The 25,286-nt window shown below is 38.4% G+C and overlaps 1 protein-coding gene across 4 annotated transcripts in view; it reads right to left on the reverse strand.

The window, feature by feature from the left end:
* The window catches only part of negr1 (neuronal growth regulator 1), a 75,039-nt gene that overhangs the window by 43,994 nt on the left and 5,759 nt on the right, over positions 1-25,286 (reverse strand). For all 4 annotated transcript variants that reach the window (XM_077606839.1, XM_077606842.1, XM_077606841.1 and 1 more), the window contains exons 3-4: positions 12,696-12,934; positions 6,916-7,041 (exon numbers count right to left, since the gene is read on the reverse strand). In XM_077606839.1, the coding sequence (XP_077462965.1) occupies positions 6,916-7,041; positions 12,696-12,934 (365 nt within the window). The remainder of the gene's footprint in view (positions 1-6,915; positions 7,042-12,695; positions 12,935-25,286) is intronic.

Here is a 25,286-nt window from a genome sequence, read left to right on the forward strand (position 1 = left end):
AGCTTCCTCCTGCACCAAGGGAAAGGGTGAGCCCATCATGCTATTAGTCAACAATGTTACATCCACAAAACACCATGACAAACATTTAGCAGAATCATGGGGTAACAAAAATATGGGGATGCACACTAACCATAATATGTTTATACACCTAAATTGTAGGTAAAGTAAAAAAAAAAGATCCCTCTTTTAATCTGTGATCCTTCAGAGGCTGGATGAAACCTGAAGTGAAAGTAGACTGCACCCTTGACAGGTTACCAGTCACTTAGTTCTAAGGTCATTAACATCATTAGTTTTCACTGATAGAGCCAATTGCACTGTCTACGTAAAGGAGGCGCCTGTGCTTGGACAACTTGTTACACCAGATCAACTAACATTCGACTTTATTTGGCGTTTTTATATCATATAGTGTTATTTTTTTGTCATGGTAACATGTTTTGAAATATTTACAGTGATTTATTTACCTGTGACATTTTTAAAAATAAAGACTAGTATAAGCCAGGGGTGGGCAAACTACAAAAACCACAAAGGGCAATGGGTTTTCGTTCCAACCCATCAAGAAGATACATTTTCCACCAATCTGATGTCCTACAAGTGCAATCACTGGATTGCAGTCAGCTGCTTCTTGTTTCCACAGAAACCACAATGGTTAAACTGCATGTGCTAGATCGGTTGGAACAAAAACCTGCACTCACAGCGGCCCTTGAGGACCGGTTTGCCCACCGCTGCATAAAAGCGCCTGTTTTTTGTTATTGTAGATCTGTAGCACCTATAAATTGATATATGTATAATATATATAGGGGAGATAAGGATGTAGATATATTACTATACTTGTGGTTTTTGTTGAAGTGCTCTAAAACACTGCTGAATAGAGAGTAGACTAGAGAGAATTTAAAACTGAAAAAAAAAACAACCATAAAAAATAAACAATTAAAGTTGGCAAACAATTTTGATGCTGCAGTTAATCAACAGAAAATTGTGCAATTGAAAATTGATCTACAATTACTTGGGACAACAATTTTGCAGTCAATAATAACAGGGATCTGCACAGCAAAAATGGAACAATCTGTCTCAAACAATATCTGTAAATACTATTCACAGACAATGCAAATGGGCTTGGAGTGAGTATTTGGGGAATAATATTAGCATATCATTTATTTGGTTAACATCTTAAGCCATTCCAAATCTTTCAAATATTTTTTTCATATACGTATTTCTCCCTTATTTTACATTGTCATCACCCTACATACTGTAGCAGTAGCATTTATCAATAAGTTAGCAGTTGCACAATATTACGCTGAGAGAATTTTTCATTAAAAAACAGCTCAAATGCTGGTAAAAGTTAGTAGTCATCAGCGTGTAGTTTTATATACTGTAATGTGTCTATTGAAATGGGATGGTTAGCCCTGAAATTAGTCAATCCCAGGCACTAACATTCAGTAGACAGTTAGAGCATCTTGCATTGAGCATTGATTTACGGCTTTCTCTCTAGTTTATGATGCTTTGCCTCCAACTGTGATGAGCTACTTGGTTTTGTTTATTACAAGTTGTGTTTTGTTTCCTATTCAATTATATCCATGTAAAACACAGTTTTAGCTGCAGTTATTTTTTTAAATATATTTGAGATGAGGAAAGATAAAATAAGTCATTTTTAGCATGAAGGCCTGGAAGAACAGAAAACTTGAGTGAGGTCACTTCTGTGCATTAAGGGCCATAGAAGGTTATACATGTTAGACTAGGATTTGACAAAGGGCATTTTTCATCTATTGTTTACTGATTTGTTGAGTGTGCTAATGACTTTCATTGTAAAAGGTGTCAGAAGTGGGAGGGTTAGAAAAGAGGCTATGCATTTGTGCTTTGTTTCTTGTAGAGAAGTCAATGGCACTATTTATTGTGTTTTCCTACTGCAACATTAAGGGTGTAGTCACATCAGAAAAGTCCATAGTTTGGTCCCTTTGCATGGTGCAGTTCCTTTTCACATCACAATCTTTGCAAGCAGCCCACGACTTGACAACAAACCTACGCATTTGCAAACATCATCCATTGAACAAAATGGTCTGGGTGGGGCAACGCGGTAAAATACAGAAGTAAACAATTATGGAGCTCTGGTCTTCAACCAGTCTACCCTGCATGTTTATGGGATGCCGGGGGAAACCAGAGTACGCCAAGAAAAGCCAAAGAAACATGGAGAAGATGCAAACTCCACACAGTGAGGACGGACCTGGGATCAAACCCTCTTTGAGTTGACTTGGCAATCTTGCCAAAGTTCAGTTGCTAGAATTTAAGTACAATATCCATCACCCCACCCCCACCACCGGCGTGAGGATGCATAGATGTGTCGCGCACCACGTTGCTGCGACTGCCTTAATTTCTCGGGATGGATCCCCTCGTCCAAACCTTATATGATTTCAGCATCCTTACTTGTGTTGTTGAGTGTACTGATTTTAATTAATTCTTATCTTGCCCATTGTTTTCATTTTTACAGTGATTCCAGAATGCCATCAATGGCGAGTTGGCAGGCAGCTCGGTCTATATTGTAGATGTAAGTATGTATGTTGGACCAAAGTTTTCAATTCAAATCAAAGTAAAAAAAACAACTCTTCAGAGTAATATGTTAGAAGACTTAAAATTGACCGTTTTCTGATGCGATGGATATACTAGATTTTCAAGAGACACTCACCTGAAAAAAAAGTCACTACGAGCTAAATTCAAGAAATCATAGCAAAGAAAAGCTTGAATTCAGTGGTTAACCAGTAACCATTTAAGCAGTAAACAATTTCTCACAATGTGAAGTGGAGCTGTACACTTCTTGCAGGGCTGCACCTCACAGATAGTACAGACATTGGTGAAGAATCCTTTTCACCACTGATGAGCTTCCCTTCCCCCCCAAAAAACACCCATTAATCATTTTAACTCTTAAAATAGTTGAGCTGCCCACACAGCTACACTGGCTTGAGGCGCCTTTTGCCCAGGACATATGGTGTGGGCCAGAAGACAATTTACAGAAACTGTATACATACAACTTTCCTGTAGAGTTACCTGGTTGCCCAGGAATCTCGGGTGGGAGTGTGTCAAAAGAGAAATGAAAAATGTCTGATTACATGTTCTGTCAGTCTGACAACCTGTAAAAAACACAGTCTATGAGCTCAACAAGAATGGACAGTGCGCTATGCTGGGAGGCACTGTTTGCAGTGTTGACGAAATGCTGGAGCCAATCTTTGCTGAATTTGGGTCAAAGTTTGATGTATGCCATGCCATTTTCAATAATTGGTTGCCGAGCACTTAGAGACAACAATGTTCTACCCAAACATTAAACAAACATTATTTTCCTAGCAGTTTTAAGTGGTGATAGAATGTGATGTTTTCCTGAATTTCACAAATCAGTTATACTAATCACAGAAATAGAAGATACAAAAACATCACCACACATCCACAATGCTCTATAATTGTAATTTCTGCCCGGGATTTGGGTAAAAATTGGGCAGATGTACGAGAGTACGGACACTGTACACCCAGTACCTCTATTATTTTGTGTCCAAGACACAATACTGATCAGGCCTGAGCATACAACATTCAGACAAGACAAAAGCCTTTATGATATTATTTAATTAATATCCTGAACTGATAATACTCACAAGGGTTGCAATGGGGTGCTGGAGCCTATCCCTGTCAACTATGGGCACCAGGCCAAGAACATCCTAGATCAGTGGCCAGCCAAATGGCACAAGGAGACGGACAACCATTCATGCACACACCCACACCTAGGAGCATTTTAGAGTGCTCAATCCCTCAAAGTCAATATTTAACGCTCTTTGGGCCGGACCAAAATAAAAGATATCTTTTTTGGTTTTAGGTGGGTTCTTTTCACATTGCAAGTTATATAAGTGTCCCAGGATTTGACAACAAACCGACATATGTGCAAACATATTTCAATCATTGCACAAAATGTTCGAAGTCAGGTAACACAGTAAAATACTAAAATAAAAAAAATAATCGAGCTCCAGCATGCTGTACTTATGCTCAAAAGCCTTTCTCCGTCATTCTAATGCCAAACATCTTAAATACATTGGCATCTATGTGTATTTCCCAGCATATGTTGGTGTAGGTCCAAATATCAAGAAGACATTGCTCCACGTGGACCCCGAACTTGTGTTATCCGATGTACTGCTAACCACAGACTGAGATGATAACTTCAATTTATTAGGATTTTGCAACATGTTAGTAATGTTCATCACTTTTACTTTGAGGTCTCAGTGTTTTATTTCTTTATTTTTTATTATTTATTGAATTCAAAATCTCAATGCACTTTTGTTTGGCAATACCACCACACCAAAAATGTGTCAGTTAGGTATGCTGAGTGGAGCCAATAACTAGTTTATTCAGCTCTTTTAGCTTTCAGCAAATTGTAAGCAGGTATGTCAAGTGCTAGATTTATCATGCAAGAGTGGCTTCTGGGAATCTTACCAAGGTACTTCTGCTAATGGTGTTTCCCATTGATATTCCAGTTTATTTCAACACTGTTGATCCATTTTAAAATCAGAAACGTTTAAAAAAATGATTTCCGTATTAGCAAACTACTTTTTTTAAGAGGGATTGGCAGCTGAGCAAAAAAAAGCACAAAATACATAGGAGCTCAATAATTAAGCAATCAAATTGTCAAGGATAGTTAATGAAACCCGGATTCTTCCAGACACATTGCGGCATTCTTTTTTCCCTGTACAGAAACTAACGGCAGATATTGCATTTATTCATTCAAATCCCGTGTCGCTTCGTACAACGGTCACAGGTATTCTGAAGCCTATTCCAACCCACTATTTCAAGTAGGCCTGGTTACCAGCCAATCCCAGGGCATAACAAAATAAACATTCTTGCTCACACACATACCCAAGGACAACTCGGAGGGTACAACCAGCCAACCATATGTGTTTAAACCATAAATCAATTCCGCCACCACCACTCCCCAAAAAATTTAATTAAGTTATTTATTTATATTTTTTGTTTGTCAATGCACCTTTACTTCTGTTGGGATGACAAATTATTTATCTGCTAAACCATCATGTTCCACTTGTGGTATAATTCTGATACTTTTTTGGTTGACTGCTGTATCTGAGACGAATATTTCCTTTACATTTAAGTCTCTTACAGGAACTAGCCAAATAAAACTGCTATGCAGATCCAACGGATTTTATGACATTCCAGTAAAACGACATTAGCCGATTACAACCTTTCAGCGGTCCCACATTCTCTGGACAAATCGACCCAGCTACAATAGTCAACTCAAAGATCCAATGGCTAATGGCTTCGTTTGTGATATGCTTGGAGACAGCCTGTGATTACATTAAGGCTGAACCCTTTCATTCGACCAGCATATCATTTTCTTCTCAAGCAGACTTCAAAGTGTGGATACTTCAAAGCAGGATGAGTGACTGCCACTCGGACTCCAAGGATGGCTCTTTTGATCATATTCCGAAATATCTGCTAACACAATCAGCCAAGTGCACCACAGAGGATTTGACAGCCAAAAGATAAATGCAGCAATCCTCACAGCTATCAGATACGCACGCCAGCTACAGTCCATTAATATGAATATTTAAGAAGATTAGGTGAGTCGGAGGTCTACTGGGGAAATTATAAATTACAAGTCCACAATGTTATTTCCAAATTAAAGGACAGGATGTGATACTAAATTATCTTAATGGTAAAAATATTCAATAGCAAAGACGGAGCATTGTGTTTTCAGATTCTTAAACTTTTTGCACTTTTCAAAATGTAAAACCACATCTTTTCAAAACTAAATTTGCTTTTCCTCTTCATGGCCTCTTATAAACACACAAATGTTCTCCATATTTGATGCAATCGAACTTTAAATATTAACACACATTTCAACACGTCTCTAGTCATCTCTCGCCATGTCACAATTTCAAACTAAGCCCTTGGCGATATATGTCCTTTTTCAGAGGAAGAGAGGCATTAAAACTTCTAATGACTTCTCTTCCCTTCTCTTGTTTTTTTGGTTAACTTGGCAGCCCACAATTAAGCTGCTGAGTCTTTCAAAATGAACATCAAACTCTCATGCTACTTTAGGATTTAAGTTTTTCCCTCTTCAGTTACACAATTGGTTGTTGTTTCTTTTGTATTTTTTAACAATTAGTCAACCTAATCATAATCATATTTAAACAAATGTATTATTTCTTCCCATCTGTTTGTTGTAGTTGAAACAGAGTTGTAACATAAAATCACAAATAACATTTTGTCAAAATAACTACAGCTTTTGTCACACAGAATACTCAATAACACTCTTACTATCTATGTAATGCAATGTAAAAGGTATACAATGCTGCTGGACGGTGGTGTCTATACACAAGTAGATAGATGGTATGTTGTATTTTTTTATTTAATGTTTTCATTTTAAAATGTTATAGAGTGTTAAGAATAAGATCAGAGTGTGAGTAACAGTACAGCTATTGTAATATGATAAATGAAGTTATTGATTTCAGCTATTTGTAAATTTGTTGGAACTTGCCAAATGAAATAACTAATTATTGTAATATTATGGGGCTAATAAAGGGCTTATATTTCTATTATACACTTCCTCACCTATTTAAAAGGACATACATGTCATTGTAGAATATACCTTTTCCAATTATGCATTCTGGACAATTATTTTCATATCCACTCCCATCCCCCATCTTTCCTTCGAACATGGATCCCGCAACCATATAAGCCCCATTATTTATCTAAGCCACCTTCCCTCTTCTATGTCTCAACACTGAACCCAAAATACAGCCATCTCACCTTAGACTTTCACCTAGTAATCCTAACCAAGCTTCCTCATTTCTTGTGTCGGTGCATCCATCCAAATAGGCACACATCCACTCATTCATTAGCATGAGGATGTGTAAGGTGATGTGAACTCACCTAATGGGGTTATGTGTCTCCAGGAAATGGCTGGTTCAGGTTTCCCACTGGCTGTGCAGATGAGTGACACATTGCTGCCTTCGTTTACCGTGATGTCAGATGAAATGTCATATATCTTGGGAGGAACTGAAAAAAAAGTAACCTACATGTTCAAATTCATATATAGTACTTATATATTATTATACAATAATACATTTGTGTAGATAAAAGTTTAAAGTACTAATTGTTCTGGGTTAATTGAAGGAGGTGGATAGACAACATTAGCTATTTAATTAGTGTTAACTTCCTGTGAGCATTTAACGAACAATTTACAAATGTTAACATTGTGAAAAAGTGTTGACACATTTTGCTATGACAAACCACAGTTAGCATTGTCAAATTTACTCCTTTGTGTGTGAGGTGTTAAAATGCATTATGCAATAGGTAGTCAACAAAGAAGTAAAAAAAACAAAAAAAAACAAAGGAAAAACACTGATTCCATTATCTCAGACTTTTGGGTGTGAGGAAGAAGATTCTCTTTGAGATATTTCCAGTACTTGCAAGTCATTCCCAAAGGCATCTCATTAGAGCATACTAATTTTTAGATGGTACTTGTGTTCTAGAGACATTTATTTTTGTATAATATAAGGAGTTCTTCTAAACATCACGTTACAGACATTTGATTTTTTTCTTCTTCTTTTTGTTAGAGAATAGAGAGCCCAGCAACCATGTTTAATATTATTTTCAGGCCTCCAGTGTGTGTGAACTGTGAGTTCCCACTCATTCCGTAAGTGTTTGGTGGGCTCAGTGGTTTGTCAAAGAGACATTTACAAGAACAAAATCAGATTTATTATACAATTTAGTGCGTTGTAAAAAACTAAATGTAGGCAGAGACTCAAAATTCTTAACAAAACACTTAAATGATAGAAAAAAGACGAAAGAACCCAAGTGAAATATTTTCTTTTGAGGCGACACAATTGTGAGTTCTTGGTGGGCATCAAATTGTAATTGTCAAGATTCTCAACACATTGTGCTTTAATGTGGTGATGGAAGTCATGAGAGCAGTTGGTTTTAAAAAAGATGATGCAGAAAGGCTGAGATGAAAAGGAATTACATGCTGAGGTAACTGCTAATGGGACAAGATGAAATAAAAAAGTTAAGGCATCCTAAGATAAATTGGGTTAGGGTTAAGATAAATTACCTGTGTGTGGATGAACAGTCACCCAGGAGAATCTCTATTTATTAAAATATTATACATTATTATTTCATGCATTATTTTAATCAGTATGACTTGAATCACATCAAAGTGTCTGAGAGGTTAGCATGTCTATTTGACAATTCTGAAATCAAGCTGCTAATTGAGCGGTTCAAATTTTCCCCATCTACATGTGCATCAATAGTTGTTTGTCTCCTAATGCCCTGTCTGGCAACCAGATCAGAGTGTACGCCGCTTGCTGCCAGCACCCATGCAACCGTCGTACAGATTTGAGTATTATTATTATTGTTAAAGGATTATTCATTGAAAATAAACACCTCGAAGCCTAAAAAGATTGCCCAATGTGCAGTGCAGGTGCTCAGCAGATTTCACAGAATTCTCCTTTAATAAACACAACATATATTCAGAGCTTTGGGATCTCCTTTTGGACAAGTTATATGAATGAATCATCATTAAAATAATCAAAATGTGGTGCCATCACGGTTCATGGACTGTGGGCAAAAACAACAGCAATGATTCCTCACAGGATTATCAGCAGTGGAATATTCTTTTGTTGGCATTAGTGCTGTAGAGCGTAAGCACCATTGTACAGAAACAAATCCACATCAAACTAAGGTAAAATTAATGGTGAATATATGGTGGTAGTGGAGCTGTTTTTAATCTAGGTTATTACTTGCCAGAATCTAGTGTTTACTTGATGTAGGACCCCACTGTTGACACATCTCCGCTGTGTCTCAGAGAATAAAATTGGAAATGTTGTAGTTATCTACTGATGTTATCCTTGCCTACGATATTGATGATAAGCTATTTGCTGATATTTCAAAGCCTTGCACAATGCAATTAGATTTACGTCCCTTTGATTGACTTATATTACACTACTTTCTATTTACTTGCTAATTAATTAACAATGATTTGTTGTTCATGTTTTCCCATTCTCCTCTAATTTTCCCTCTTCCTGCTCTGTGGGAGGTGCATAAAGTGAGCTGCATAAGCTCACCCAAGCAGCATTGTATATCCCCTGTCGGAAACAGCAGGCCAAAAATAATGAGCTTCTTTGCAAGGATACTTTTCGGGAGCGGGAGCTAGACATCTGCCCAGCCTATTGCTGCGAAATGCAACACCCCATTACTGACTAAACGCACTTCCATCCAGTTCTCCAATTAAAGTGCAGAGGAGAGAACTGGCCGCTGTCTAATTTACCTTGGTTTAAGTGCAAGAAGGACATGAGTTGATATTAAGAATCTAAACTCGAACAATGAAAAGTGCTGCTATAAGTGTCCTAGGTATGTATCCAAGCTAAGCATGACGGAGTGTGAAGATTTGCTAAAAATATCAGAAAATCAGATCGGAGTGTAGTTCATTTATGAATCAATAATATACTGCTCTGACATTCTCGATTGGGGAGAAATTGGAGTTTTATGTTTCGACCCAGCTCATTAGATATTGCTGCAAGGCTTTGTTTAATAAGGCAGTGATGTATACGTATTATAACATAACAATAAACTACCACTGTGTGTAGGTTGTAAAATACACATCGGTAATGAGACAGCTATTCCTAAAGGTTTTCAAACCCTACAACACAAAAGGCCAATTTCTAATTTGTTAATTAGGTGTCACATCCTTAAAGTAAACATTCGCAAGGACAGGATCTGGTACACCCAGGGATTAGATATATTTGAAGGTAAGGCTCAGTGAGAGTTCTCTCAACTTTCAGATAAATGTTCATACAGGGTGGCACAAATGCACAAATACACACACACACACACACACACACACAATAAAAACAAGAGAGATGACAGAAAAATCTTTTATTCATAGTAATTCAAGCGTGGGCGGCCTGGGGGCCGAGTGGTTAGCGCATCAACCTCACAATTCTGGGGTCATGGGTTCAATTAAAGATAGGTCCTCGCTGTAGTTAGCAGGGATAGCCGCCGTTTATTCTGTTTGAACTAATATTGTGACTGTGAAGGAGAACAACTCTGCGCGCCAGATTGGACCAGGTGGTGGTACAGTATAATCCTTGACACATTTCTGGTGACCCCAATGCAACTTGCACCCACGTGTGACTGAGTGAGTCACAACAAGATGTGAGGCTCTCTTATAATCAAGACAATTTTTATTCCATTAAATAAGAGTTGTGTTTGGTCACTGATCTCTAAACTCTGAAGAGGGACAGAGCTGTATTTAATATGTATAGCAAATAACTCATTAAAATATATCTGCTAATTAATGATGGGCCTGACAGACCTTTTATATGTTATGAACCGGCTATGATTAGCAAAGCTTTTTCATGTTGTGTTATTTAATTATATGCTTCTTCTATTTGACATAGTGAATGGATTGACAATATTCACCCTTTCAACTCTGTAAACGCTCTTTTGACTGACTGTTCAGAAGAAGTGATCCTACCGGGTGGGCAATGAGTTCTTTATAGAGCTGTTCTGATCTATATTAGTAATATTCACAGCCTGTTCATCACATGCTGTATTAAGTTTTGACATTTGTAAAATAATTACCCAATACAGCACCACAATATTTAGGATGATCTTGTCTCATCACGATTTTGGGAAAACTACATTAAATAATGCATTATTTCAATGTTGTCTTGGTCTGCATGTTTTGCATAAATTGTATATTTTTGATTAGACTCAACATAAACATGTTTGTGAAATGTGTGATTACATTTAAACAGCTCCGCCCAAAGGCACGGGGTGTGATTATAACATGGCCAAGGGTTATTAGATTGAAACAGCTCAAACTCTCCCCATCACTGTGACAAGATATTCTTAGACAGGCCGCATATTTAATGCATTAACACATCTACAATCATAATTAGCAGAGAGGGATGATGGTCGTGTGATATAAATGGGAATGATAACAATTTCTCGTTGCTCTGTACAATATGAGAAAATGGTCCCGAGTTCTCTAGAACTAGGTCAGAATTGGTACATTCTTGCTAAAAATATTATATTTCATATGGATTAGGCAAATTATTTATATTTCAGAGTCACTTGTGTCCATAAAATGTACAGTTCAAAAATAGATAAATACCTTTTTTGTGCAAAAATACAGTGCCCCAAGAGGAAAATTCAAAACCAGAAAAAATGTATTTTGTGAATTTTGCAACATACTCATGGGTTCTGTTTAATAAGAATGGAGCTTTGGGTAGAGAACACGTCATTTGATTTAGTGAGGTGACAAGACCTACAGTATGAGGAGGATAAATGTCACACAGAGATTAAAAGATTAGAAGACATGCGGCAGCAGCCATATTCAACCCTCCTTTCTTGCATGTAATGCACAGCATGGGATTTGTATTTTAGAAAGTGTAATAATAACTCATGATTGCATTAGCTCTAAATTTGGGTACAATGTGCATAATTATGAATTTGAATGGCTAATGAATTGTTAAAAATTTGGTTGATTGTGTAGAATTTGTACTTGGTTGCAATTAGCAGATACAGTATTTATTCTGACTGAGTGCTCTAAAGAAGAACATGACACCAGTTACATAAAATTAAGCTATGCAGACCATTTTTGAGAACGCATAACTGGTCTCAATTTAATGCTGGCAGTGATACAGGAGCATTAAAATGGGGAGGCACAAAAAACAAAAAATAGATTTTTTTTTAAAACTCTCTAGTACAGGGTGGCGAACAAGGTAGACACAAAGAGCAAAAAACAATATTTTGCATTTCTTACAGTGTGCTTGAGTGTTCTGAAGGTGAGTTGAAATAATAAACTGGTTTAGAATTTGTTACACGTGTGTCTTTCAACCGACAGGCAACCAATAAGATCATCCATGTTATACAGGAAGCAAACAAGCAAAATATGGTACTAAAAAGAAATTTTACTGCTCACAGCCGCCACCACTCTATCACAGCGTCTTCCCAGAATGGCCAATCTGGCCTTGCACTAGCAAAATGGAAAAATGTTGTTGGCCACATTAAACACAGTCCAACTAACGCCTGAGAACTGGGACAGAAACAACAAGGGCCACAAGGGGAGTCGCTAAACCAAAGTGTCCCAATAAGGTGGACATAAGCCTGTTGCGAAAACAAATTTTAGTGGGCGATATCTTGTTTCATAAATGATTGCCGATACACTATTATATTGTATTTTTTAACCAATTTAACCACTAATAGGACATAATGTCACCTTGTACTACACGGCCATCAGAGGAAAATATACCTCCTACTAGTACTGTTTACTTAGGTCAAAGTAAATAACAAAACATATGGTGGCAGAACAAACAGAGCTGTGCTTGACTGTAATAAATTGGTGACTTCAAAAGGCTCTCGGTTTGAACACATCAAAACGTCTTAATGATATTGATAGTCCAATGGAGAGGAATTAGTCTTTCAGAGCCTGAAAGCTGTTGGATTAAACAGGTGTTATCAACCACTTCTGAAATGTATGCTTTAATTAATGTTGTTTACTGGAAGAATGAAAGGCTTTCTGTGTGGTCTCTGTCACACGATCAGTGGCAAATGCCATGCATAAACTTGAGTCATCAGGCCAGATCGAAGAACCTCAAACTACCAAAAGATAAACTGTAAGAAAGGACAAAAAAATGTGTACGTACCTTTTACAACGAGGTTGAGAAGTTTAGTTCGTGGGTTATGCTCGCTTTGAATTGAGCAAGTGTATTGACCATCATCTGTTATATCCACTTTCTGTATCTGAAGGCTGTATTCATGCTTGTCTCCAACACTGGAGACAATGGACACACGTGGGTCTGCAGACCACTGATCATTCCCTGCAAAAATTATGCTTGAGCGGTTCAGCCAGGCTCCTTTTGAGATTCCATCCAGCAGGTAGCACCTAAAGGATCAAAATATAATTTCGTCAGATAGGTGGACATGCGGCTAAGAACTACTTAAGAATATTACATGTGTTATGTGTGTATTGTATGCTTATTTCATTCTAAAATGTATATATTTTACCATTCAAGAAAAGGTGAAGGAATCTCGATGTAACAAACAAATATGAAAATATACCGTTTATGTCATATGAAATGCTTGAGGGTGAATAGCCATTATGTCTGGAGTAAAATTAGAGAACAATTTAATGACCGTACAACAGTGCATCCTGTTTATGGAAGTAAACATTCTCAGGACGGAAGGAATACTCCATTGAATTTAATCATACGAAACTATATACAGTAGTTGTGTAGTTATAACAAAATTAATGATACAAATACTAAACGCTACTCAATTAATTTCAACCAGCCTACCCTGCATGTTTTTTGGAATGTGGGAAGGAACTGGAGTACCTGGATATAACCCACACAAGTCCAGGGAGAACATGCAAAGTCCACATAGTGAGGTATGACCTCGGAACCCCTAACTCTTGAACTGTGAGGCCGGCATGCTACCCACTCGCCCGCCGGGCTGCCAGTTTTGATTTATTTAAAAAATACATAGATAAAGACAATTGTAGTCTTTTTTGGCTACTTTCATTTTGGTGCAACACTATGTGACACTGTCTATGTTTGTATTCTGAAACATAGAATGCTTTTTGGGTTGTACATTTCCCACAAAAGCTGTTCAAGTTCCAAATAGTAACCAAAACTGAACTAAATGTGGACTGTTTACAACATTGCAATACGTATTGTAATGTTCCCAGTGACAATTCTAAACGTGTTTTAAAGAATCTGCTTGCCCAAATCGTGCCACCCTTCTGAGGTAGCTTTTTTTTCTCTGCATATTATACTTACTGTTTTGGATTTGGCAGGGACCACATTTAAAAGCTCAACTAATACATCTGCTTCCCGCAGCCATATTGGCACCCGTCCAAAAAATACCCTTCTTGCTTTCAACCTTTCACACTTTCCTTTTTTGGTATTCTCTTTCTAGTGTGTATTTTACACATCCACTATATTAAGCCGGTTAGTAATGTAAGATATGTGGCTCCTTACCGACATTTCCCTAGCGCTATTACTTAAAGTACAATATATTTGGGACAATAAAGTGCAGTAGATGATAACGCTTGATTTATTTCCATGCATAACATGCACCTCATTGTAACGCACAGTATTGAATCAATGTATTAAATTCATTGCTTTTAACATTGTAATTTTTGTTGTTGTTTTAATGTATTTATCAATTGTTTCATAATGGATTTGATGAAATGATGATGAAAATCTGTTTTGAGTACTTTACTAGAGCAGTATAATACGGTTGTTATGCTACAGCACCAAACCATGTGAGGATAAGCAGTATGGAAAATGAATGAATACAATTCATTTATTCACTTACGGAACCGCTTATCACAGGGGGTGCTGGAGCCTATCCCAGCCAACTACAGACGCCAGGCAGGGGACACCCTGAATCCGTGTGTGCTAACTACTCTGATACCGTACCACTTAGTTTGTAAAAATGATGAATAAAAACAAAAAGAACATTTACAATTGCTGTTTTTTTTTTTTTAAATGTCTAGTGCCTTTCTTTTGCAATTGTATTCCCCTTTCCTCTATATGTAGTGACAGTATTCATGACCACCTTTTCAGTTTTCTCTTTGAATGCCCATTTACAGGTAAAATGTAAACCGCAGAGTATAACTTTGAATTTAACTTACTCAATAACACAATTAATAAACAAGTCCGATAGGCCAACAAGTTCAATAAAAGTTGAATGCAGTATGATCTTAATTAACTTTATAGAGTACATGTTCCTCAAACACCTCAGGCTAGAAGGTAATGATGGTTATATAAGAGCCGCTGTATGCTGGCTCAGTACATAGTTTTATATTTGAGCCGATCAATCGAATAAAAAAGTGGTTAGTAAAACTGAGCAAATTACTGGAAATGATGTTAAAGTTTTTAAAAATGTAATTAGTATTATTTTACCACTCTCTCAACTAAAGCACAATATAAAGAAAGATATTCAACCATTCACGCTAACAACATTCATTCCTAATTTAGAGTGTCCAACCTATCCAACCCAGTCTATTTTATTCTTTGTTGTGTGGGGTAACTGAAGTGTAGGGTCAAGGCTGGGTTGGTGTTCCAGATTGGTTTGTTGTCTGTCATAAGAGTTTCAATCTGAAGTAAGGATTGTTATATATTGGTTACAGAGGACTCTTGCAAATTGTGTCAGTTGTTGTATTTTTTTTATTTTTTGCAGGGGGCTACACCTATTGTTGCAAGATATTACAGTGCACTGTTAGTGAACAAAATTGAGGTGAAATGATAGGTTGTGTGGCAATAGTTTTTATGCAATGCAATGTCAGCAACAAAGACGTTATTTGTATTGCTTTCCCATAGGGCTTATCAGCCCAGTTGATGTGACCTGTTCATAGAACAAATGGACAATCATTCATTGTCAAAGGACATTGGAACCCCGGCCTGTTCTGATAGGTATGACTACATTCATCATTCTGACACAGGAAGTAAGCAATTGCCAAAATAATTAACTAGCTTTAGTCATCTACAAATATTGGAATAAATAGATCCCACAGAGGAGAAAGAGGCTCCTTTGGGTGGCGTCATATTTTACATGTCCTATTTATGCCTTTGTATTTGCTTCAGGGACAATCCTGTTTATCAATCCTTCAATGCAGTTCAGTGAAAAACAAGACATTCCATAACATATTTATTTTTCCATGGTTAAACTTCCATTATGTATTTAAATTAGACTAAAAAAACATTTGTGATGTTGACAGTTCGAGTCTGGATTAAATAAAAACATTTTTGATGGAACATTTAGTATTGGGTACAGTTCCACTGTGATAGAAAACAAGAGATGTTTGCAAGACTGACTCTTTGAGATAATTATGACGTAGAGTGGGCCCCATTAAAATGAATGCAAAATGCTATTTTAGATGTCAACCTTATTCAGTGCAATTATTATTTAGATGCATTCTCAATATTTCTTGATGTTATGACCCATAATTGCTTGTATGGAATGAAGTGATAGAAGGCTGGATGAATACAGACATTCATTTTATACTGCTCTGTTTAAAATGCAGAGCCTGTGTACTGGCAGGGACCGAAAAGTCTTTAGATGAGGTAATTGCCAGTTCATTTGACAGGGATTATCTTCAGTTTGGGCTTGGTTTTACACACATTTTTTTTCTGATTCATAACAGTGACTTGGAAATGAGGTGGGTGAGGAATAGGCGGTATTTTCAGGATCGCACCTCATTCTATTCAAACAAGTAATAAATCTGTGATTCTGTAAATTCAAGGTGAGCTGAACTGAGATCAAATGGTAGTCAGCAAGTCATACATTCATGATGATAGTAAAAGGTTTGGGGCGACACTTATTTACCTCAATTCTACCGAGCAAAGAATGTAGTGCCTGAGATCTACTCTGGAGGTTTCCGGAGATTTAAAAACAAATAAATCAATCAAAAACACAATTTCTTCAGAATTGTCAAGAAAGTTATACAAGAGGGCCAAGAGTCTAAAACACCTCAGATGACATAATTGTAGTCTGATTTTGGCCTTAACTGACATGTCGGGAAGAAAAGTCCGCTGCGCAACATCTCGAGGTTAGAGGTGGCGATTTCCTTGTGACATATTCATTGACTGCCAGTCTGGGGACTGAGAAAGTGTGACTTCTGCTTGCCATGTGGAGTTTGCATGTTGGTCCTAGGCTTGCGTGGGGTTCGTTCGGGTATTTCAGTTTCCTCCCAAATCCCCAAAATATGCGTGGTAAGCTGGTTTGACACTCTAAATTGCCCCTAGTTATGGGAGTAAGCGTGTATGGTTGTCCCTCTCCTTCTATTCTGCAATTGGCTGGCCACTGATTCAGTGTCTCCTGCTAGGTGCCTGGAGTTAGCTGGGATAGACTCCAGCACCCCCGTGATCCTTTTAAGAATAAGCGGTTCAGAAAATGAATGAATTAATTGTATTCATTGTATTTTCTGCAGCGCGTATCCTCACAAGGATTGGTGCTGGCCGGGGAAGAACACGCAAACTCCACACAGGAAGGTAAGGAAGGTCCAAACCTGGGATTGAACCCTCAATCTCAAAACTGTGAGGCCGATGCCCTCACCACTCCCCCACTGGGCTGCCGTGCATTATGGTATAAAAGAAAAATTTCTGTTATGATGAGGTAATAGAGACTGGGAAATCCAAGGCATGTTTTTCCTAACTGCTTAAATGCAAATTTTATAAGCATATAGACAGACATTCAAGAGAATAAATGCAATTGATGTTGTCTGATAAGTGAAGCAAGCTCAGCTTCTCAATTTTTTGACGATTCGTTTGCAAGAGTATATAGGCGGTAACATGTATTATTTTGTCTTTATGAATTTATAAATAAAAAAGAAAATGCAATTAGATGAAGATGGCTGTAAGGTTTGCCGAATAACCCCATTAGAAGAGAACAGTGTTAAATTGGAAAGTGCCCTGAAGGCAAACATAATGGGATTTTTTCTATTGACATGCTCTTTATGTGATATCAGAGAATGGGTTTCTTGGCCCTATTTCATACCTGGAGCTTGTTGAGATGGATCATGTGCATTAACTCCACACGGGATTAGTACAATCACAATTTTAAGGGAAAAAAACAGAAAACATTATAGATTTAACGATTAAAATGTGTTTCGTTACAGAAAATATTACACAGAATAGTTTTAAAAGCTTATTTACCACTAAGATTATTTCAAACATTGGAGACGTTCATTCATTCATTCATTCGTTCATTTTTTGAACCGCTTTATCCTCATCCTCAGTCGAAGGGGGTGCTGGAGCCTATTCCAGCTGACTCCGGGCCAGAGGCGGGGTACACCCTGAATTGGTGGCCAGCCAATCGCAGAGTACAAGAAGACAGACGACCATTCACACTCACACTAATACCTAGAGGCATTTTAGAGTGTCCAATCAGCCTACCATGCACGTATTTTCAAATGTGGGAGTAAACACGGAAAAAACCCACACAGGCCCAGGGAAAATGTGCAAACTCCACACAGGTGGAGTGAGCTGGATTTGAACCCAGAGCCGTGAGGCTGACGTGCTAACCATTCGGCCGACGCGCTAACCACTCAGCCGCCGGGTCGCCACATTGGAGACGCTCAGACAAGATTTGAGCTTGATGGAATCTATTTTTAACCATGCTACAGTACGGATCTGAAGTTTTTTTTTCCTCTATCAACTTGGTTTTCTTTTACAGAGCCAAGTAGCCAAATCCATTTCACTAATGTCATCAGCTTCCTCTTGTCCCAGTGATAGGCAATATCAGATGTACTGCACTCAAACGCACACTGTCTGCTTAACCATGGGGGGCATAAAACAATTGTAGGCAGATAGAATAGGTCCTAGACATATCTTGCTAGACAGCTCAATAAAAGAAGCAATAGAAGCTATTCAATTGTGAGTTTTACCTTCTTGCCACAGATTAGACAGTAGTACTTAAAGGCAGAAACAAAGATGTTGCATTTTATTCCACAAATTATGAATTAATTCATTTTCTGAACCGCTTTTTCTTACAAGGGTCACGGGGGGTGCTGGAGCCTATCCTAGCTGACTTTGGGCATCAGGCGGGGGACACCCAGAATTGGTGCCAAGCCAATTGCAAGTCACAAGTAGTCGGACAACCATTCACATTACACGCAATTTAGAGTGTTCAACCAGCCTACCACACGTTTTTAGAGAAAACCCACGCAAGCCCGGGAGAACATGCAAACTCCACACAGGAGCACTGACCTGGGATCGAACTCAGGACCTCAAAACTGTGAGGTCGACGCCCTAACCACTCATTCGCTAGGCTGCCCCTTTACCAATTATGATTATTTTTATCATTTATTATTAAATATTTCACACAAATATCTCTCTTGAAGGGGCATTTTCTCTCAAAAATAAAAATAAAGATACTAACTTCTTATCGTCCCAGATGTTACCCCCAGCATGCATTCCTAAAATTGATCACATGATGACTGGCACTACATTACCTTAGCAGTCTTTTTTTTTTACCTCGAGGCAGGCGTGGATGATACTAATGTCAAAAGAGAGGTATGGAATGTATGAACTGACATTAATTATACATCCAGTGGTGTTGAAAAAAGACCCCGTCCGACAAGTACTGGAATTCATACGTCGTATCAAATGTCAGCTTTGATGCTCTATGATGATCTATTTATCAGTTTGCATTAAAATGAATGTTGTTGTGCAAAGTGCAACTTGGCTTAGTGTCATACTTATTGTAACGGCACTTATGCAACTTTTTGGCTGTATAAAAAAGGATAACATTTTTCTTTGATGGCCATGACCAGGTCAACTATTAATGTTGTTAAAGACATCGATTACAGGGAGATTTAATATGATAGGTGATGGCTAAAATGTACCTTAAGGTATGTTTTAGCAAATTCAAAAGGTAGCCACTCTTTTAAAGCCTCATAACCACTGACCTTGACAAGATGATAGGACACCCTAGATTCAAGAAGCTGAGCTCTATAACCACATCATACATCATAGCAGCACTGAAGCAAAGCCCCATCTAAGACCTCAAGCCGCAAAAGGAGCCTTACCGACAAATGTGTAGACTGGACACACACATACGAGCATAGTAGCTGAATCCTTTAGCCTTTAAAGGATATAGTGGATGTTCATTTTTGTCCGCGATTAATGGTCTTTGATGCTCCATAGTGTTGTGGGAATTAAGGCTGTCAGTCAAGCACCTTTCTTCCACCTGGCCATAGCCTCACATCCATGTCACCAACCCACAAGCACATTACACAAGCAGTGTGGGTTGACAGACGTGAGCCGAATAATGCTTGCCCCACACTCTAACAGCTTGCTCTTTCAGTAGCTTTCTTTTTTTCTTAGCTTTGCTGAAATAGTCTGCGGCTTCAACGGATCACCTCCAAACAGAAAAGGCCTCAATTCCCCACCAGTACACATTTACAATAGAGAGAGCGAGTCCCTCTTACAGCATGTAGGTCAGCCTTCCCTTCCATGTCTACTGTTATAAGAGGTCACAAGGGAAGTGTTTTGATCTCAGTTGCCTGTAAGGACCCTAACTGTTTTTTGTTGGCCTTGATGAACATTCAATTCATCTCATCTAATTTTCTGAACCGCTTTATCCTCATTAGGGTTGCGGGCGGTGCTGGAGCCAATCTCAGCTGTCTCCGGGCCAGAGGCGGGGGACACCCGGAATCGGTGGCCAGCCGATCGCAGCGCACAAGGAGACGGACAACCATTCACACCCACACCCATACCTAGGGGCAATTTAAGGTGTCCAAACAGCCTACAATGCATATTTTTGGAATATGGGAGGAAACCGGAGTACCCGGAGGAAACCCAGGCAGGCTCAGGGAGAACATGCAAACTCCACACAGGTGGAGCGACCTGGACTTGAACCCAGGACTCCAGAGCTGTGAGGCCAACACGCTAATTACTCGCTCCACCGGGCTGCCCCATTCAATTCATTTTAAATTTTATTTTGAGATCAAAGATAAGAACAATACTATATCAAGGCTTGATTTCCTAATAATAAATAAGCCCAGCCAACAAGCATTTGTCATCAATATACAACAATTCATGAGATTAATGTCAGATGCAACAATTATATCTACGAGCAATGGCAGTTGGAGTTTTGTCACAAGCAAGCCAGCTGTGTGTTCACTTTAGATCGTTTTAATGGGTGTTTTTAAGTTGTACTTTCAGCAAAGTGTAGGGTGCACGTTGACTTCAACAATTGAAATATCTAAATAGCTTTGGATCAACTGCCATTGGTCTGCTCACATTTCAGACTGGTTGAGTTAAGTCATACTGCAAGCAGACAGATATTTAGCGGCTGATATAAGCACTGAAATAGAAAGGAACAAAAGTGAATTGTCCCTTCATATACCACACCGCCTATCCTCACGAAGGTCACAGCGGTGATGGGCCCTTATCCCATCGAAACCGACTAATCGAAGAAAATTATGATCTTCAAAAACCTTGAAAGCCCGATCTGTCAAATGCTGATGGTCTCATGTCTTTCCCAATGATACCTCAAAAGATACAAGTAAATGATTAAATGGGAAGTGACTTTTAGGGGATTATGTACATTCTTGACACCTATTACTTTTACCATAAACAGGGATTATAGGATGGGGTTGGTATGGTTAGACTCCAACTCAGTTCATGGTAAATCTGAGTTCTATCATTTAAGACATGGAAAATGTCCCCATTAGGACAGAACCAATAACACGTTATACCTCCACTGGTGACCAATTCAGCAAAAATGCCATACGGACATTACCATGCAGATAATGATGTTGAAAATGATTTGTGAGTGATACAATATATTCTAATGGAGGGGGGAATAAAAACCTAATGACACTATTCAGCGAATGCTGATGACTTTTTTAATATTGGGTTGATGTTGAGTAGTTGGACAGTGAATCAAGATTCATAGTGTTTGCATACCTGGTCTTGACATTACTGCTCATGCATGTGTCATTAAGGTCATATTAAGAAATAACTGCAGTGAAAAAACATAATCACCAGACTAAATTCTTGCTGGAAGAGCTTGTGTCCCATTGTGGGAGCAGCTTCTGTGACCGGTCCTTATTATACTAATGTATGACTCCAGAGGGAGATATTACCTTAAACTATGTTACACATGAACATATCAAGCTGTTAAGCATGCCTCCAATATTGAAACAAAGAACTCTTACTAAGAGATTAAATCATGGCTCTTGGATTTAAAAAAAAGACAAAAGAAGATCCTGCATTTGATATGTAGATGGACTACTTACTCATGCAGGAAAAGGACCCAGATTCAGAAAATTATGTATCTCTGAAGAGCCATGCAAAACATTGACGAGACAGTTGCCTTTTTATCATGCTCCATGAAATATGTATATAAGAAATTACATCAGAATAAATATAACCACCATGTACAGATAACTACAATATTTTGAATTGAATTGAATGTTTTTATTGTCATTATACAAGTATAATGAGATTTTCCTCACTTTCAATGAATGACGATCACACCGGATTATAAAACGCAGCAGTAATAGTGGTGGTGGTGAAGGTAGGTAGTGGTAGTAGTAGTATTAGTGTAGGTTTGTGTTATACATTCAATAAATAGAGCTGTGATAGGAGTGTTGGCTAGGAGTTGTGTTATACATGAACTAGATGGAGCTGTGCTAAAAGGAATTTCATACAATGGTTAACCAGAACTGATTCATATATAACGTGCATCGAATTGTAAGGTGCACGCAGGCATTTTCAGAAAACTTTTAGTTGCGCTAGGGCGGAAAATATGGTACATTGATTAAAAAAACGATTTAGTAGGAAACTGTAATGTAACTGTCAAATGGCATCTTCCGGCACTAGCGTTTTAGTTTTTTTTTTCTACCAAAGTACAATCTATCAAATTCATTAAAACACATTACATTTGACTTCTTTTATTAAACCGTAATTGGTCAACTGGTGTTTCCATTTCAAGATGTGTTCATTAAAATATAAAATAAATAATGATATCTCTACTAAACAAAATGTACATTGCACTTGGTAAAATACTTTTTAAGAATACCTACTTTTCCATTGACAATCTACAAGAAATATGCCATTTATGAGCAATAGCATCACTGAAAAAATAAATCAATCAGAGATATTAAATGGGAGCATTGATAGATGATCAGTTAAACATCGTCCATATCCTCTTTTACCTCCTTTTGGAAGGAATTGGTTGGTAATAGTTGGCACCTGGCGTTATGATTGATGACACGTCTCCTCTGGTGCACTTGTCACTGCTCTGATGTACTTTACACCGCATCTTTTTCAGCACTAATTGGGCAACCCCACAAATTCCCTTGCCTGCGTATAGCATGTGAGGTCCAGCTCCAAGCAAACCACCCACGCAGATGTGTGTGAGCTCCACTCTTCTGATTAAGCACTACTCACAAGTCTGCTAACATCTCAGCAACACAGGGGGTTTCTATTCACCATGTAGTGCACAGTAGGTGAGAAAAAAGGTGGGCAGTTCCGGCTACAAATATCTTTGTAATACCAGGACTATTCAATTTTATTACTGAGATTATAAACAACAACACATTTCAGACAAAAACCTTTTAACATTCCATAGGACTCTGAATTGATTTCAGAGCTAACAGTGGATTACTTTGCTAGATTCTCCTGCCTTAATTGAAGGTGACTTCAAGCAATATACAGTATATAACCTGTGATATGTGTACGATCCTTATAACGACTGATAGTATCAGGCACAATTTTGATTTAATGTTTCGCTCAAGGACACATAAATGATCGCTGCTGTTCCTGTATTTGAACTGACAACCTTGGGAACTTTAATCCATTTAGGACTATGCATCTTGCTGCAGACCTAACAAGGCCTACATCCTTTCAAACTATTTCATGAGCAATACACCATTTCTACATTGTGCGCAAATGAACACAAAGGATTGTTTTGACAATGGACCAGCCACAAATTATTTATGCCATTAGACGACAAATTGTCAGATGAAAAAATTGTTATGTATCGTTATAATATACTGTATCAAGACATCTGAAAATAAAACTAGATGTCTACAAATGTTTTATTCGGATTCATTACAAAATTAAGAGTCAGTTTTCATTGAGAACAACAAAAATCTGAGCGTATATAATGTTTAGACCTGACATGCACGATACTGCAAGGTGACAAATAAAAAAACGCCATAATGCAAGACGATGGATACAGTTTATACGCGGAGGCGGTCAATTTGCGAGATAATCCTGTAATTCACATAAGGGTGTACTGCATTTGACAGCACTTCATAAGGTTGCAGGTACTTTGGTTTCCTCCCACATCCCAGTTTGAAAACTCTTAATTGTCCCTCAATATGAGTGTCAACATGAATGGTTGTTTGTCTCAGTGTACCCTGTGATTGGCTGGCAACCAGTTCAGGATGTCCCCCGCCTGGTGTCTGAAGTTAGCTGGGATAGGCTCCAGCCCCCCGCAATCCTTGTGAGGAGAAGTGGTACCGATAATGAATGAATGATTTCGCATATTCGGTTGTTAGTTCTGTTTCGGAGTTGCTGGAGTCCATCCCAACTGACTTTGGGCAAAAGATTATCCGCTAGATTGGTCGCCAGTCAGCCGTAGGGCAGACAGAGAGGCAGAGAACTATTCACACTCGAATCATACTACCACTGAATGGAATTGACTTCACGCTTGCCCACACCGAAGTCAGGCGAGTGAACCACTAAACTAAACCATCAGTTGGGCATTATTAAAAATTAAGTAGTAAATAAATGCTTATCAAATCAATATTTGTGTAATTCCGAAGGAGGGCAGATTGCTGCCCCCACCCACTCAGCACAGCGAAGAACTCTGACCACCACCTGGGTCCAAGCAGGATCCCAGGAAAGAGGAGAAGACAAACACAGGGCAGAGAGAACAAGAGGAGGCTGCCACAACTTCACAGCCACCCACACTGGACTAGGAGGCCCCTATCAAGGAGCCACGCCAAAAGAAACTCACCTACCACCCAATTGTTATAGTTGCCAAGTTCTAGAAAGGAAACCATTAACCCAACACCATGGGTGTCCAGCCCCTTGCATCCCCCCACCCCGAAAACACAGAATGAATATGTAAGAGGTGTGCGGACGACTGAGTACCTTGCAAAACAATGCTTACGGTTATCTCACCTTTTGCCAATACAACAATTATCGATACATGGATCATAAAATCAAGCTATGATATTCTATGGGACAACTATCAAAGAAAAATACAAGTTACTTCTAAATGGACGAATGCACATTCTCTTGATCCCAGTCAAAATATATTGCACTTCTCGCGCCGTCAGCAGCAGCCAAAGAGTTAAAATAAACATGATTGTAGTAGAAAAACTAGACGGCAACATGTCTATAACCTCTTGGGAAACAAAGTGTTGCGATATAACCACCATATGGATATTGTCACCCATCCCAACATTTACTGAGGATAAATATTTACAGATAGATATGAAGCGTGTGGGAGTTAAGAGGCAAGAACTTGTAGGCCAGGCCCCTCCTGTCCAGAGAAAACGCCCCTACCGAAGAAAAGGAGCAGCCTGAGATTGTCCCATCCCCTATATTATACCCGCCCAGGATCTGTCCCAGCAACATTACAGGGGTGACAGTGGTACAGCACAGGCAAAATAAATACATAAAAGGCCCTTGGCAGAAGCCCCCACATCCATACCCACACTAAATTTGTTTAGCGGTCATATCAACAAGATTACTATGTGGAAC

The sequence above is a fragment of the Stigmatopora argus genome, chromosome 8, assembly GCF_051989625.1.
Source record: "Stigmatopora argus isolate UIUO_Sarg chromosome 8, RoL_Sarg_1.0, whole genome shotgun sequence".
NCBI classification, from domain to species: domain Eukaryota; kingdom Metazoa; phylum Chordata; class Actinopteri; order Syngnathiformes; family Syngnathidae; genus Stigmatopora; species Stigmatopora argus.